This window comes from Tupaia chinensis, unplaced genomic scaffold (genome assembly GCF_000334495.1).
Source record: "Tupaia chinensis unplaced genomic scaffold, TupChi_1.0 Scaffold000600_1, whole genome shotgun sequence".
Classification (NCBI taxonomy): Eukaryota; Metazoa; Chordata; class Mammalia; order Scandentia; family Tupaiidae; genus Tupaia; species Tupaia belangeri.
Genome location: NW_006160117.1, coordinates 302466 through 318970, shown reverse-complemented (window position 1 = coordinate 318970; position 16505 = coordinate 302466). Strand labels below are relative to the sequence as shown.

Here is a 16505-nt window from a genome sequence, read left to right as displayed (position 1 = left end):
AGTTTTTAAGTTGCCTTTAAAACAACATTCAATAAAATACACCATTTAACAATTCAAATAGATCTTATTATTCATAAAGATGACTTTATGTATGTATTCATTCATTCATTTATATTATTTTAAAAATTTTTTGCTATAGAGCACATGTGTTTGCCAGAAACAGAGACAGAAAGAAAGAGAGAAAGTGAGAAAGCATCCCCCCTACCCCTGGGAGGATAGCCATGCTGTAATCCCCTCTCCTCATTCTCCTCTCGGGATTTTAGGTACCCCCCCGCCCCCCACACACACATATCCGGTATGCTTTTCAAGTCATGAAGTCTGGGACTTGAACCATGCAGATGGCCATGTGGGAGCCAGCCACCTTAATTGCCATGGCACCTGCTGGCCCCTATATTTTTATAATTTGGATAAATTACTCCACCTATCAGAGCAATAGTTTGAATTAACTGGTCATGCCAATGTTCAACGTCAACTAACAAACAAATAGATTGAAAATAGAATCAAGGAAAATAAATCTGTTGTAAAATATTTTAAACTGATTTAGCTTAACCTTGCTTGGGAATGGTGAGTGTGTGTGCGACGTGCACGTACACTAACACTCGCAAGCCAAACTCCTCTAAATTTCATCATTTAAGGTGAGTGCCAGTCCAGCAATATTGCATCAATGCCCATCATGATATTTACGTAGAAACAAAGAAACACTAGTATAGATACCCTTTATATCACTCATCAGAAAAGTCCAATGCAACTATAATAATATAAAATTGTAAAGCTATATGAACTATATTTGAGTGCAAATATATTTCTGTTGCATTATATTAATAATTTAAGAATTGAGGTTTTCAGGGCAAGAAGAGATATATACCACTAATATAGGTTAGGGAGAAACGTTGTACTGTTAAAATAGAATCAATGTATCAATATGACAAATTCATGACTTAAGAACAATTTTTATAACTCTGTCCAGGAAAAGAGCCTAGAAAAGGTATAATGAGCATTCTCAACTCTCATATTTTGTTCTCTAACACTCATTAAAAAACCCCAAAAAAAACAAGACTGGGGCCAGCAGGTGGAGTAGTGGTTGGGATGCTGGACTCCACGTTGGCCAACCAGGTTTGAGTCCTGGACCAGTGGGTTGAAAATCACACTGGGCATGTGTGCATACATGCCCAAAATCCCAAGAGGAGAATGGAGGAAAAGGAACTGCAGCATGGCCATCCCCCCATGGGGTGATTTCTCACTTTCCTTTTCTCCAGCAAGTGCATGAGCCCTATGGCAAAGAACTAAAAATAAAATAAAATAAAAAGCAGCAGGACTTCTTGGGGAAATGGCTGATGCTAGAACTGGAGCACAGAGGTATAAGGTGAGCTTAGGATATCACCTTGGGCCAGAAAAAATGAAAACTTTCAAAGGTTAATGCTTTTCTGTCAATGGAACAGAAAGGATCCAGTTCAAAATATCTCTCATTGGCCAAAGGCGTGTCAATTTAAACATCCAAAAGCACAATGACTACTACGTGCAATAATGTGGGTGACCCTCACGAAAAGACACAAAAAGGGTACACCCCATATGCCCTTTGTGTTTTAAGTTCAAGAATAGTACCTGTGGTGATTGAGTCAGAAAAATAGTTACAAGGTGGAGAGGGGGCAGAAAGAAATTTGGCAAAAAGAGGTCTTTTGAGCTGCTGGAAATACAGATGTAAAAAATACATCAAGTGGGCCAGCTGGTGGCGGGATGGTTGGGGCAGCTGGATCCCACATGGCCAACTGTGCAGTTCAAGTGCTAAACTCATTGGCCTGAAAGACAGCTAGGTGCATGTGCATGCCCAAAATCCCAAAAGGAGGGAGAAATGAAGGAAAAGGGATTGTGGTGTGGTCATCCCTCACGGGGTGGGGGTTGTGCTTTCTCACTTTCCCTCTCTGTTTCTCTTTTCGTGTTTCTTCAGCGACCGTACATGCCCTGTAGAAAAAAAACAAAAAATCAAGTTTTAACTTAAGATATATGTACTTTATTACTTATACTTCACTAAAAGTACTGACTGAAATATAGAAAAGCAATAAAAATCTAAAATAAACATAATAATATTCAAGACAAAGTCAGAAACTCATTTGTTACCATTTAAGGTGAATTTTAATTCAACTTCTTACCTTGACAACTGGTAATTAAAGGAAAAGAGTTAAACACTTATTGGAGGAACTGTACTTTTCGAGGTACTTAAATGGCCTTGGTTAATGAGGAAGAATGTTCCTTTATAAGGGAATGTCAAAAGAATGATTTTTAAAAACCATTTTACAAATTCTAACAAAATTATTGATTCAGGTGAAAAATGATCAATTGGGGTAAAAATCACTAGGTGAATGGCTGGTGGATAAATTTACTTTTGTATAAGTGCCAAAATGATACCACATAGATTACTGCCTAGTGAAAAAGGAAAAAAACAACTGTATCGTGGAGGGGTCAAATAGTTATCATCTAAACTATGGTCAAGCTTCACATCACCAATGGTGGGTCAGCCAAGAATCATGGGTCTCATAATGGAATTCTGCAATAGCTGATTATAAGTTTGTTTGTTTGTTTGTTTGTTTTTTGGTTAAGAATGATTTATCTAATTTTATTTATTATTTTTTATTATTTCTAAAATTTGCTATAGGACACATGCACTCACCAGAGAGAGACAAAGAGAGAGAGAGAAAGCTGCCAGGTCCAGGACTCGAACCACGGTCAGCCATGTGGGAGTCCAGCGCCCTAACCACCATACCACTTGCTGGCCCTTCATTGAGTCTTTAGACCAACTGCCAGTTTACAGGAAATACAAAGGATGGGAACAAACTAAATATATCAAAGAAGAAATCAAACAAATGAAGGTGAGACTTTGCATAGGACAACTTGTCATGGTCTTCCAATGTACTAGATTAAAAACAACTTATGGGACCAGCAGATGGCATAATAGTTACGTTGCTGGACTCCCACACAGTCAACTACGGTTCGAATCCTGGACTCGTCAGCTTAAACTCATGCTGGATGCTTGTGCATGCGTGCCTAAGATCCCAAGAGGAAAATGGAGCAGAAGGGATTGTGGCGTGGCCATACCCCTGGGGGGTGATTTCTAGCTTTCTGTCTCTCTGTCTCTGCCTTTCTGGTGAGCGCACATGTCCTATAGCAAAAACCTCTCTTGAAAGAAAAAAGAAAAAGAAAGAAAGAAAAAGAAAAACAATTTGAGTCTACCCAGATGAGTTATGTGTTCTGGAATGGATTCCAGTTTGGAAAAATCAGGGAAATTTTAATGACATGGAAGATTCTTGATACAGAAACGTAGAGGTGATTAAAGGAAACAGAACAGGTTATATAATAGTATAATGAGTATGATCTCATTTGGGGAAAAATACATGTAAGTAGCAAAATATCTGGAAAAAAACACACAAAGCTGTCACAGTGGAAATCTCTGGACGGTGGGATATGTGGTTTCTCCTTTCTTTATCCCACTTATTTATGCTAACTTTAAAAAAGAATGATTTTATTTAACTTTATTTAATTATTTAAACTTGACCAGAGAGGGACAGAGTGAGTGAGAGACAGAGAGAGAAAGAGAGAGAGAGAGAGAACATGAAAAAGCAAGCCACAAGGTCCAGAGCAGGAAAAAAAAAAAAAAAAAAAGCCACAAGGTCCAGGACTCGAACCGCAGTCAGCCATGTGGGAGTCCAGCACCCCCAACCACCATGCTACCTGCTGGCTATACTACTTTTTATAATGCAAATATACTGCTTTTCTATTAATGAGAGTTTATTTTTCTTTAATTTGCTGTAGGGCATGTACACTTGCTAGACAAAGAAACAGAGAGAGAAGTGAGAAAGCATTCCCCAGAGAGATGGCCATGCCTCAATCCCGCCTCTTCCATTCTCCTCTCAGGATTTTGGGCATGCACCCATACACACCCAGTGTGTTCTTCAGGCTGCTGGGCCCGGGATTCGAACCACAAAGTCAGCCATGTGGGATCCAGCTCTTTAACTACCACATCACCAGCTGGCCCCAATGCTCTTGCTTTGTAAGGTTTAATAATATTCCAGTGCATGTTGTTTATCTTGATTGATAATTTTAACTTCTTTACATTTCTATTTCAACCCACAAAATTTCTTTAAACATTCCTTGGTCTATCTCTAAGAATGACGATAAACTGCAAATGTAATCGCTTTTTAAATAAAATCCATGGCAGGACAAATCTCACTGCTAATACCTCTACAGTGCAGGGATCCCTAGACAGCAGAACCTCTATTTGAATAGCTACTCTGGACACCCAATTCTTGCCAGCCTTCTGCCTGAGGTGAGAAGTCTGCTCCATTTCTTTCGGTAGGGATCACTGCTTTTCCAGTGATAAAACTAGAAAGGAAAATTGGCTGAAATCAGCCAATAGTCAGGCTGGTACATTCTGGGGACAAATGAGATACTTTAATGGAAATCAAAGGGGTACATTAAGCTGGGCATGATGGTGCACATTTGTAATCCCAGCTACATGGGAGGCTGAGACAGGAAGACCTTGAGTTTGAGGTTGGTCTGGGCAAAATAGGGAAAGTACTTTTAAAAACAACAGGGACCAGCAGATGGCATAATGGTTATGTTGCTGGAGTCCCATGTAGTCAATCTCAGTTCAAGTTTTGAACCTGGTGCCTTAAAACTCATGCTAGGTATATGTGCTTGTGTGCCCCAAATCCTAAGAGGAGATTGCAGCATGGCCATTCCCCTTGTGGGGGTAATAATGCCTTGCTTCCTATCTGTCTGTCTCCCTCTGTCTCTCTGGCAAGCACATGCGCCCTACAGCAAGAAAAGAGAGAATCTCTCATTAAAAACCAACAACAAAAGTGGTACGTTACTGTTTAGCCTTGTATTTCGAGGCATCTCTGGGCTCACTGCTGGGATTGCTCCAATCGTCAGCTTCAGGCGTGGTCTTGTAATGGCGCCATGCAGACTTATTAAAAACTGGAAGTCTCTCAAATGATTCGCTTGAAAGAGCCTATTGGACAAACAAAAATATACACCAATACACCAAAGGTCTACGGTGTCATTTTTCTCACATGAAAAACTAAGTGTTTAAAACATCAGAAACCTAATGCATATATTTTTCTCCTAAGTGCATAGTTTTGAAATTCTATTAAAATGAGATATTAGTAGCTTACTTAAGATCAGGCAGGAAAAATTAAAACTTCTTCTTTTATTGTTTTAACTTTTTGATTCAACTGTACATAATTACGAGGTACAACGTGGTATTGTGTAACATGTATTCATCGTGTAATGATTAAATCAGGGTAGTCAACAGATCCATTACTTTAAACACTTATCATTTTAAAGCTCTTTTAAAGGAATGAAGAGACATTCACTCATTCAAAATCAGTATTGAAGTATATAGAACCAGAACAAAATCATTTTAATTCAGTTAATATTGCTTTGAGATATTCAACTGTTGTGACTATATGTTCTTAGACCAAGCACTACTGCTCACCAGGTAACTGCACTCCCAAATGGCCCAGGAAGAAATTAAGTCTCATATGCTAGATTTATAGATATCACGTGACATCAAATATCACATCATTTAGATGCACTTGTCTCTAAGATAATACCCCAAATAACTGCTTAAGTTATGGGATCACATAGAAGTAACAGACCATGCCACTGTTAAAAAGAATAAGCCAGTTCTTCGAGACCAGCAGGCGGCGTGGTGGTTAAGGTATTGGACACTCTCACACGGCCAACCACAGTTCAAGTCCTGGACCTGGTGGCTTGCTTTCTCACTCCCCTCAACCCCCATTATGTCTCTCTCTAGTCAAATTAAAACAAATGAATGAATAAATAAAATGAAATAAAGAATTAAAAAAAATAAGCCAGTTTTGTATGAACTGATATGTAAAGATCTTCAAGCTATATGGGAAAGGGAAAAAAAGAGAGAGAATGGTGCTGAAATTTCATTTATGTGGGAGAAAATTAGATTTTCTGGCATATATTTATAACTGCAGAACCAATGCTAGGAGGATTCCTGAGCAACAGGGATCTGTGATTAACCCTAGGGCAGAAAAGTGGTGGCTCAGGGCCAGGGGTGGGAAAGACTATTTTTCCTTTTGTAGCTTTTATCATAAGCCTATATCAACTATTCAAAAAGTACTCCAAATAGTCTAGAGATTAGAAATTAAAGTCAAACAGCACCAGTGAATGACAAAAACTGTGTTATGGAGAACTTTATTAGATAATAACCTTTTATATAACTGTATTATGACTATTCAATTATCATAACTTTGAGACAGTCAGTGAGTTGTTAAGGCAAAAGACTAAAAGCCTTCAGTTTATGAAAATCTGTCTCTTTTTAGATCAGATCTTACAATAAACATGCAATTTTTAAAAATTACTGTTTAGAATCTGTGGTTTGAAAATTCAATATTTTTGGCCATAGAGTACAGGGAGTCAGTATATATTAAGTGAGACATACAGTGTCTCTCCTTCATAGCCTGGCTTGTTTCACTCAGCAGTAAGAGAAATGTATTTATGTTAGAACATTCATTTTACAAGCTAAGAGACATATGTATAAAAGAAATTAAAATTAAAAAAAGAACACACACACACAAATTCGATATTTTATGTTTGTATCACCATGTGTTGTATTTTGCTATATCTGAACATAAATCCAATGATGAAGCACAACATGGTTTCCACGTGAAACTGGAGTCTGAGTTGAATGTCAGAGATCATACAGTGCTATTCTTAATTAGTGATTAAAACTAATAGCTTTAAAAGTAAAGATGCCTTCATACTAACAGATAAAATACAGTACCTTCAAATAAATGACAGCGTCGGTACCTACTCCTTCCATGGAATATAGTTTTAGATCACCCTGAAAATATCTAGCATACAGACGAGAAATTGGCAAGCCATAACCAAATCCAGCCTATTAAGAAAAGAAAAGTAATACAGTAAGACAGGCCTCGATGCTAGCATGTTTCATAGGAGGATCATTCAGAAAAGATTAAAATAAATTCTTGATTCAAATTTAAATCAAATAAACTCTTTTTTAAAAAAGGTTTTTTTGCTATGGGGTGAGGGTGCTTGCTGGAGAGACAGAGGAAAAGTGAGAAATCATCCCTCAGTGGGGATGACCATGCTACAATCCCTTCTCTTCCGTTCTCCTCCTGGGATTTGGGGCACGCACGCACAGGTGCCCAAGTGTGATTTTCAAGTCATCAGGTCTGGAACTCGAACCATAGTCAGCCATGTGACTATGGTTATATTAACCATTATATCACTTGCTGGCCCCCAAGTCAATAAATTCTTGATTCAACCTTTTCAGTGATGTATAAGCTCATCTATAGCAAATGATCTCCTTATCTTTCACCCATATGTTTGGATGATAAGAGCAATGTTCCAATTTTTGGCTAATGCTTTTTAAAAACACTTTAAAACAAATTACTAGCACTCTTTTAAAAAGTAAATCTTAAATTGAGTGAAATTTTATCTGATAACAAAACCAAACCACATCATTTTGGAGTTCCATTACCAGATTTCCTCGCCCTTTGAAGAGAAAATTAATAGCACAGAAGTTCAAATCTACCAGTGACAAGGTTAAAACACTGGAAAGAAAATAATTTTCTCAGAGGCTACTTCTTAAGGTCCTTGGGATGCTACACTATTTTGATATATTATAGTTCACATATTTTTAGAGACAAGAAAAAAAATTACAGTACCCTCCTATATTGCTTTGTCATTGAACACTGTTAATAACGAGCTGTTTCTTTTACAAAGGGAGAGAGGGTGGGGACCAGTAGATGGCACAATGGTCACGTCACTTGACTCCTATGTAGTCGATAATAGTTCAAGTCCTAGATTTGGAGGCTTAAAGCTCACATCAGGCATGTGTGCGTGAGTGCCCAAAATCCTGAGAGAAGAATGGAGGAGAAGGGATGGCAGCATGACATCCCCTCTGGGGGAGAGGGGTGATTAATCACTTTCTGTCTCTGTCTCTCTGATGAGCTCATGTGTCCTACAGTAAAAATATCTCACAGGAACCAGCAGTTAGCGTAATGGCTATGTCGCTGGACTCCCACGTAGTCGACCGCGGTTCGCATCCCGGACCCGGTGGCTTAAAACTCATGCGGGGCGCGTGTGCATGCGTGCCCAAGATCCTGAGAAGAGAATGGAGGAGAAGGGATTGCGGCGTGACCATCCCCCCTGGGGGGTGATTTCTCGCTTTCTGTCTCTCTGTCTCTCTCTGTCTGTCTGGTGAGCGCACATGCCCTATAGCGAAAAACCTCTCAAAAAATAAAAAATCTCACAAAAAAAAGGGAGAGAGGGTGGATGGTGATGTAGCAGTAAAATGTGATATTCTGGAAGGCTGACTCATATGAGGTAGTTCTGGTTCATGTCTGAAGAATTCCATGAATGCACTGGGCACATGTGTGCCCATGATTCAGGACGGGCTAAGGCTGGAAGTAGATCAGAGTGCTAAGATCCTGCTGAGGACACTCTCTGTCTCTCTGTCTCTCTCTCTTGCTCATGGAAGAAATAAGTAAACTTTTCCTAAAAAAAGGTCTCATGGGCCAGCATATGGCATGGAGGTTAAGTTAGCTGGATTCCACTTGGCCAACTCCACAGGTGGAGTCCCAGACCTAGCAGCTTGAAAATTGCACCAGGCATATGTGTGTGCGTGTCCAAAATCCCGAGAATGGAGGAGAAGGGATTGTGGTGTGGCCATCTCCCCAGGGGGTGATTTCTTACTTTCCCTCTGTCTGTCTGTCTCTGGCAAGTACACATGCCCTATAGCAAATTGAAGGGGGAAAAAACAGTCTCAGATATCAATCAGAACAATAAGAAAACAATAAAGATAATTGAGATAAAATTAAAAAACTTTTGAGGTGGTAGTGGAGTGGGGCAGAGATGCTATATCACCAAGCTTCATCACCTCTGCTCAAATCCGTGAACAAGGTTAAGGAGGGAGGGAGTATATACACATGTGGTCGTAGTAGTATGTGCTTTAGATTCAGACCTAGGTTGAAATTCAGTTTTTGTGTGACTCTGAGCAGTTTACTTGAGATTTTGAGCATGCACACACATGCCCAGCATGTTTTTCAAGTCACTGGGCCTGGGAATCAACCCACAGAGTTGGCCATGTGGGATCCAGGTGTCTTAACCATCACACCACCAGCTGGCTTCATAGTCTATATCCCTTTTAAACAACTGGGGAAGGAGCTAGATTTGTGGGTAGTGCCTTTTCTCCTTTTGACATTGATTTAAGCAGGTACCAGAACCTAGTCAGTAATACCTTTCAAAACTGATCCTTCACAAATGTTCTTGAATCCTATATAAATGACTTCCTCTCTGTTTTCAACACGCTGAGTTAACAAACTGTCTTGAGTAAATGATGCAAAGTGTTTGATTTTATTCTTACAAATAAAATATAATCTTACATGCTTATCAGTCAGGTAGGACTTTATCATGAAACTTAATTTATACTCTGAACTTAGAACCATTTTACAGACTGATAGATATGTTGCTGTGTTTAATGACAAAGGGTTCAATTGTTGTTTGTCAATTAGAAACACTCAGTAGGGGAAGAAGAGAGTGTGGCCCTACCAGGATCTCAGTGCTACCATGGTAACCAGAGGCTTTTCTCACTGCCTTCCCAGGGCTGAAGGTTATTTCCACAGTAAGACAGAAAGGGCTCTGAAAATGCATACACATCCTATATGTTTTGTGCTTATGTTAGTCAATGTAAAGAATTTAATGTTTTTATAATTTAACTGTCTAATTAAATAGTTTATTTATTTTTTTGCCATAGAGCATGAGCACTCCGGAGAGAGACAGAGACAGACAGAAAAAAGGGAAAGTGGGAAATTACCCCCCAGCGGGATGACTACACTACAATCCCTTCTCCTCCATTCTCCTCTTGGGATTTTGGGCATGCACACCTATGTCCAAAATTACACACGGTGTGATTTTCAAGTCACTGGGTCTAGGACTCGAACCATGGTCAGCCATGTGGGATCCAGCACCTTAACCACCATGCCACCTGCTGGCCCCAATTATATAAACAAATTTGATCGTAGTGATTCAAAGGCTCAGGGTGAGTTGGGCCTCTATGGTACATAGCCACAAAAGATCCAGGAATGAGCTGTAGCCAACACCCTGTGTTGGTTCTTTGCTCACCCACTGGTAACTTCCACCCTCTCCAGGGTACTGCTAGGTGGTACATGGGGCCAGTAGCAGTCTTACCACAGTGAGGTGCATTTTTCTCTGTATTTGGGGATGAAACATTCAGCTTGGAGTGCCTCTTGCACATAAATTAGGGGGAAAAAAATCTAAGTCCAAAGGATTCAGAGAGAACATTGTCAAGGCAAAAAAATTCTCCCTCCTCCAAGTCATACAGGCAATATTCTAAATCAAAGAGGTTAGTGCAACAATGTGGGGAGACAGATAGTCCCTCCCCGCATTAAAGATCCTCCTTCTTCTGTAATGTCAGGAATTTTTCAAAAAAAAAAAAATGATGAACTGGAAAAAATAAAAAAAAAAAGATCCTCTTTCAGCAGCAGTTTCAGATGCTTACCAAAGGGGCAGCTCTTGAAGGCTCCAGGCTAGGTCTGGGAGCAGTTGAATACATGTAGTTAAAAAGACGATCTATTTTTCGAAGTGGGACACCACCACCTTGGTCACTTATCTGCAGTGCACAAAATGTTACAAAAGAAAACAAAGAAGTCAATTTATATGTAGTGGGAAGAGATGAGTTCATTTAATAAAAAACATATCAGATTACTCTAAAACACACAAGGGCTTTGAACCCCCAATGAAATATTGTTTCCTTGTGAACAGTATCAAACAAAGGAGGCAGGGTAGTGTGGTAGGGTCTGAAAGGCTTGGGTTTGAGGTCTCGGTCAGCTTCCTGAATGATGGGGTTCTAATGAACTTTAGACGGAGTAACTTAAGGCATGGATCTAGCACAGCACTGACAAATAAGATAATTGATAAATGTTATTAGGTTGTCTGGAAATTTTACATAGAAAAATATGCCATGACTTTCCCGACAACCTAAGAGCTTTCTTCATTTCCCTCTCACGTCTCAGTGTCTAGGTATTCTAAAATCAACTAACAATTCAAGTCTACACACAAATAAAGCAGTTACCTTGATGGATAAGTCTTCTTTACCCAAAGTAACGAGGGTTTTAACAGCTGGGTAGCCCTCTTTTCTATCTTCATGTAGTTCAACTGTCGCTCTCATGGAGTTCTAAAATAACAAGGTCCTTTTTTTTAAGCTATCCTGCTGACTCACAAACCACAATTTTAAAGAAGAAATAAGCACAAGATTACTTATACGCAACAATTCCTTTGTGGGGTAAATATCCGTTGGATTTATATGGCATTTCTTCCTTCTAAAGAGCTTAGCTACACATTTATTTGGATCAAGGAAAAATTTACTAACACTTTATTTTGTTTTTCTTCTAGTTTTAGCCCTATCTAACATGCAACGTAGTTTTCTTTTAGAAGTACTTTATTTAATTTTACTTATTATTATTATTATTTAGTTTGACTAGAGAAAAAGAGAGAGAGAGAGAGAGAATGAGAATGAGAAAGCAAGCCCCCAGGTCCTGGACTCACAGAGGGCCATGTGAGAGTCCAGCATCCCAACCACCATGCCACCTGCTGTCCCCACTATGTAATTTTCTTTCCTTCCTTCCCTCTTTTTTTTGTTTTCTGTTTTTGCTTTAGGGTATTTAAATTATTCAACTCAACTCAGAGGAATATTTTTTAATAATTATTTAATTTTACTTATTGCTACTATTTTGTAATTTGTTATAAGGCACATGCACTCACCAGAGAGAGACGGGGGAGGGGGAGTAAAAAAAACAAGTCACCAGGTCTAGGACTCGAACCACAGTTGGCCATATAGGAGTCCAGCACCTTAACCACCATGCCACCTGTTGGCCCCCAGATGAATGTTTTTATCACATGTAATGAGGATTACAGAGGCTGATTTGTACATGTTAAATCCTATTTATCAGTCTGAATTTATAGAGCACCTTTCCTCTAAAGAAGGCAGAAAAACTCAAAGAATTCATGCTTCCCACAAAAATTAATCATCTGGCTGAGAAAAAAGAAAAGTAGAGGAAATACTTGTTGAAGAGAAATTCTGTAAAAGCCACAGCTGTTGAAGAGAAAGTTCACAACTGAATGCCCATCCCACCTTAAAGGGTTACATCAGTAACATTCTAATTTTTGGAAGCAAATCTGCATAACTGATTTTTCAGGTGTTCAACGCAGTGTTTTATACATCGGAAGAAATACAATTTTAGCTCAAATGTCTTGTGCCTATAACACTGCCTCTGTACATGCCATTACCTACTGGTTAACAAAAGCAACAGTTTAAGCCACAGGGAATCTAAAGAGGTTTGGGGGAGTTGTTTTGTTTTGTTTGATGTTTTGGTCCCTTTTGGTCTAGCGTGTCTACTTTTTCTCCCTCTGCCTTTGGCAGATCTTCTGATAGGGGATAAACAAAATAAAAGGATTAGAGTCCCTCAGGACTGGAACAGCTACTAAAGCATCAACATGATGAATGTTCAAAACCATAAATATGTATAAACATGTTTTTATTTTGATCTGGCTACAACCTTTGCCAGGTTTGGAAACTAAAAAAGCATCTCTAATCTCATAACTGAAGGAAAAACAGTATGGATTTTATATAAAATCACTAAAGTACAATTAAGTTTCAAAACCAGTATGTACTAATATTCATGAAAACTATACTGTACACAGCAGTTTTTCATCGCACAGTGTACAAATTATAAAACCCACAGGATATCAGAAATAGAATTTTAAAAATGGTTATGCAAAATCTTTTTCTTATGCTAATCTAATGAATCCATTATGCCTTGAATCGAAGTAATTTAAAATGAAGACTTCTTTCCATGTTTTTAAATTCCACTTACCTTGAACAACTCAAATAGCATGTGAAACAGATGTGAGGGCACATAAACTACCTGAATAGGCTTGTCTGGTGCTTTGGCTATAAACAGAGACAAAACAGGCAATGAATAAGGACCCAAACTAGTAGAAAGTCAAGAATACTGTTTTCTTTCAATTTTCTAAGCATATAAAGCAGAACTCTATAAAAGGCGAATTTAGGTTCCCACCTCTAAAGGCAGGGCTGAGCAAAAGCAAATGCTTGAGAATCAAACAAACCTGGGTGAAGCCCAGTTCCTTCACGTTACAGCCATGTGACCTTGGTCAGATCACTCAATCTCTCTGAAATGGAGCTGGGCAAAATTAGAATACGATCACCTGTGTCATAACGTTCTCAGCAGCATTACATGAAGTCATCTAAGGATCACTGGGTGTTTTTCAAATTGGAGGACACCCCTGCCCCTGACTCTAGTGGTCATCTAGGGCAATGTCAAGTCCCACAAGAAAAGGGGCTGGTGAACTGGACTAAACAGGAGTGTTAAATTTTGTTAAATTGGATCTAAATGGATACATAGCACTAACACACTGGACCCACATGAGAAGGTCCTGAGTTTGTATGCCAGGGCCGCGTATGTATACACTGGGCATGTGTGTGTGTGCCTGTAATCCAGGTTGGCTGACACTGGGGTAGATCATGGCATGGAGACCCAGTTGGGAGTGCCTCTCTCTCACTCTCCTCTCTCTCTCAGAAGAAATGAATAAACTTTTTGTTAAATTATGGTAAAAATGGCATATTTTAGAATAGAATGTGAAATTTACAATTTTTTTCTTTACTATAGGGTACATGTGCTCACAAGCAATAGAGACAGAGACAGAGAGAAAGAGAGAAGGGAAGTTAAAAAGCTCCCCCCAAGGGGGATGGCCACGCTGCAATCCCTTCTCCTCCTCCATGCTCCTCTTGGGATTTCTGGTACATATCCACACATGTGTGGCATGTTTTTAAGCCACTGGGTCCAGGACTTGAACCACACAGTCAGCCATGTGGGATCGAGCCACCTTAGCCTCCATGCCATCTGTTGGCCCCACAAACTTTTTAAATCATCAGCTAATAGACAAACCTCTGGAGATCTATAGTCTTTTCTCCTTGTATCAGGGATCTTCTGAAGAATATCTGAGTAACACCAAATCCCCATGTCAAGCACTAAAAACAGCATGGGGTAATGAGGAGATACACAAAAATTTAGTCCTTCCTCCCCCTCATGACCTGAAATCACTTAGGTGATTGAATCTCAAATAGAATGCAGACATATTCACTCACGTTATAATTTCAACCTAACTACTTCCTCTAATAAAGTAAGCAATTAACAATAATACAAATTAGAGTTGACATTTGTTTGATTCTTAGCAGTTTACAAAGACCTTTCACATACATCAGCCAACTGAATCCTCCTGACAATACTTTGTGGCTTGTAGGGCAAACGTCCTCATTTGCAGGGGGAGGAAACAGGCTTTGGAGAAGCCAATGGGCCTACAGCAACAGAAGAAGGGGAAACTGGACACTGAACCTACAGCTTTTCATGGCCAATCTTGAATCCTGTGGCAATCGGTTGCTTTAAAAAATTATTTAAATATACAAATAGCTTGAAATTTTTCACAAAGAAGAAAAACAGAGCTGGCTCCATAGAGTAGTGGTTAAACACTCTGAATTGGGAGGCAGGTTCACTATGGCCAACTGCTCTTCAATTTCAGCCCCAGCAGCTTAGAAAATACAGGAGGTTGGGACCAGCAGATGGTTGTGTTGCTGGACTCCCATGTAGTCAACCGCAGTTCAAGTCCCAGACCCAGTGGCTTGAAACTCATACCGGACACGTGTATGTGCGTGCCCAAAATCCCAAGAGGAGAACAGAGAAGGGACTGTGATGTGGCCATTCCCCCTGGGGGGTGATTTCTCGCTTTCTGTGTCTCTGTCTCTCTCTGGCAAGTGCATGCGCCCTATAGCAAAAATCTCTCTTAAAAAAAAAAAAGAAAAATACACAGGGCACATGTGCATGTGCATCCCAAATTCTGACAGGATGGAGAAATGGAGGAAGAAGGATTGTGGTGTGATCACACCCACTGGGGGGTACTTTCTCTCCTTCTCTCTCATGCAAACATACACATTCTCTGGCAATGAAGAAGGAGAGAAGGAGAAGGAAGAAAAGAAAAAAGTGTAAGTCCCTTCACACTTTCCCTTCTTACCCCTCAGCCTGCATTGAGAGGCAACCACTCTTCATTACTTCCACTGTAGTCTTTTAGTTAATATTTACATTCTGTTCTGTAGCCCCAATTAATTACTCTGTACATTGCCTATAGGTTCTTTTTTTTTTTTTAAGAGGTTTTTGCTATAGGGCGCGTGCACTCTCCAGAAAGACAGAGAGGGACAGAAAGCAAGAAATCACCCGTGTGTGTGTGTGTGGAGGGGGGGGGGGGGCACCCCCCAGGGGGGTGGCCACGCCGCAATCCCTTTTCTTCTATTCTCCTCCTGGGATCCTGGGCATGCACGCACATGTGCCTGGTGTGAGTTTAAGCCACCAGGTCCAGGACTCAAACCGCGGTCAACTACATGGGAGTCCAGCAACATAGCCATTATGCCAACTGCTGGTCCCACCTATACGTTTTTTAAGGAAGCTGAAACTCAATAGAGTTGGTAACATTAAAACTATGTAAATATTGATCACTGCAGAGCAGTGACACTTAGCATTTCCTTCCAAGTCCAATGGCATGATTCAAGTGTCACTTGGAGGAGAATGTCCTTAGTCTTGAGCCTCTTCCTATTCCTCTGACTGCTTTTTAGGTTGCTTCACATTTGGTACATGTCTTTCCTACACAATTCTGTGTTTCTTTTCTGGACTTTCTGACTACCTCTCATCTTGGGGAACCAGCCAAAAAAAAATATCACTAGAGATCTTCTAAATAGCTTCTTAGCTTATTCCATATTATCCATTCCATTCTTCAAGACTTTTCAAATTAGAATTTCACTTTATTTTATTTTTTTAGTTTTGCTATAGGATACGTGCACTCACTGAAAAGGACAGAGAAAGAAAAAAAAGAAATCTCCCCCTCCTCCCCGGGGCGAGGGCTATGCCACACCCCTTCTCCATCCTCCTCTTGGGATTTTGGGCACACACCCACACCCACACCCACACACAGTGTATTTCTCAAGTCACTGGGTCTGGGATTTGAACTGCACAGTTGGTCATGTGAAATCCAGTCACCTTAACCTCCATGCCACTTGCTGACCCTAGAATTGCTTGCTTCCTATTATCCTAAAATTGTTTCTGATCAAAGGTCTAGAATGTTTCTCCCTCTCTCTCTCTCTCTTTTCTTTCTTTCTTTCTTTCTTTCTTTCTTTCTTTCTTTCTTTCTTTCTTTCTTTCTTTCTTTCTTTCTTTCTTTCTTTCTTTCTTTCTTTCTTTCTCTTTCTTTTCTTTCTTTCTTCCCCTTCCTTCCTTCCTTCCTTCCTTCCTTCCTTCCTTCCTTCCTTCCTTCCTTCCTTCCTTCTTTCTTTCTTTCTTTCTTTCTTTCTTTCTTTCTTTCTTTCTTTC

The 16505-nt window shown here is 39.7% G+C and overlaps 1 protein-coding gene across 2 annotated transcripts in view; it reads right to left on the bottom strand.

Moving 5' to 3' along the window:
* The window catches only part of PDK3 (pyruvate dehydrogenase kinase 3), a 60462-nt gene that overhangs the window by 1620 nt on the left and 42337 nt on the right, over positions 1-16505 (bottom strand). The window contains exons 6-11 of one of the 2 annotated variants that reach the window (XM_027775718.1): positions 12948-13024; positions 11147-11248; positions 10574-10684; positions 6812-6925; positions 4866-5005; positions 1911-1959 (exon numbers count right to left, since the gene is read on the bottom strand). In XM_027775718.1, coding sequence (XP_027631519.1) covers positions 1911-1959; positions 4866-5005; positions 6812-6925; positions 10574-10684; positions 11147-11248; positions 12948-13024 — 593 coding nt within the window. The remainder of the gene's footprint in view (positions 1-1910; positions 1960-4865; positions 5006-6811; positions 6926-10573; positions 10685-11146; positions 11249-12947; positions 13025-16505) is intronic. The other variant, XM_027775719.1, reaches the window with a different exon arrangement.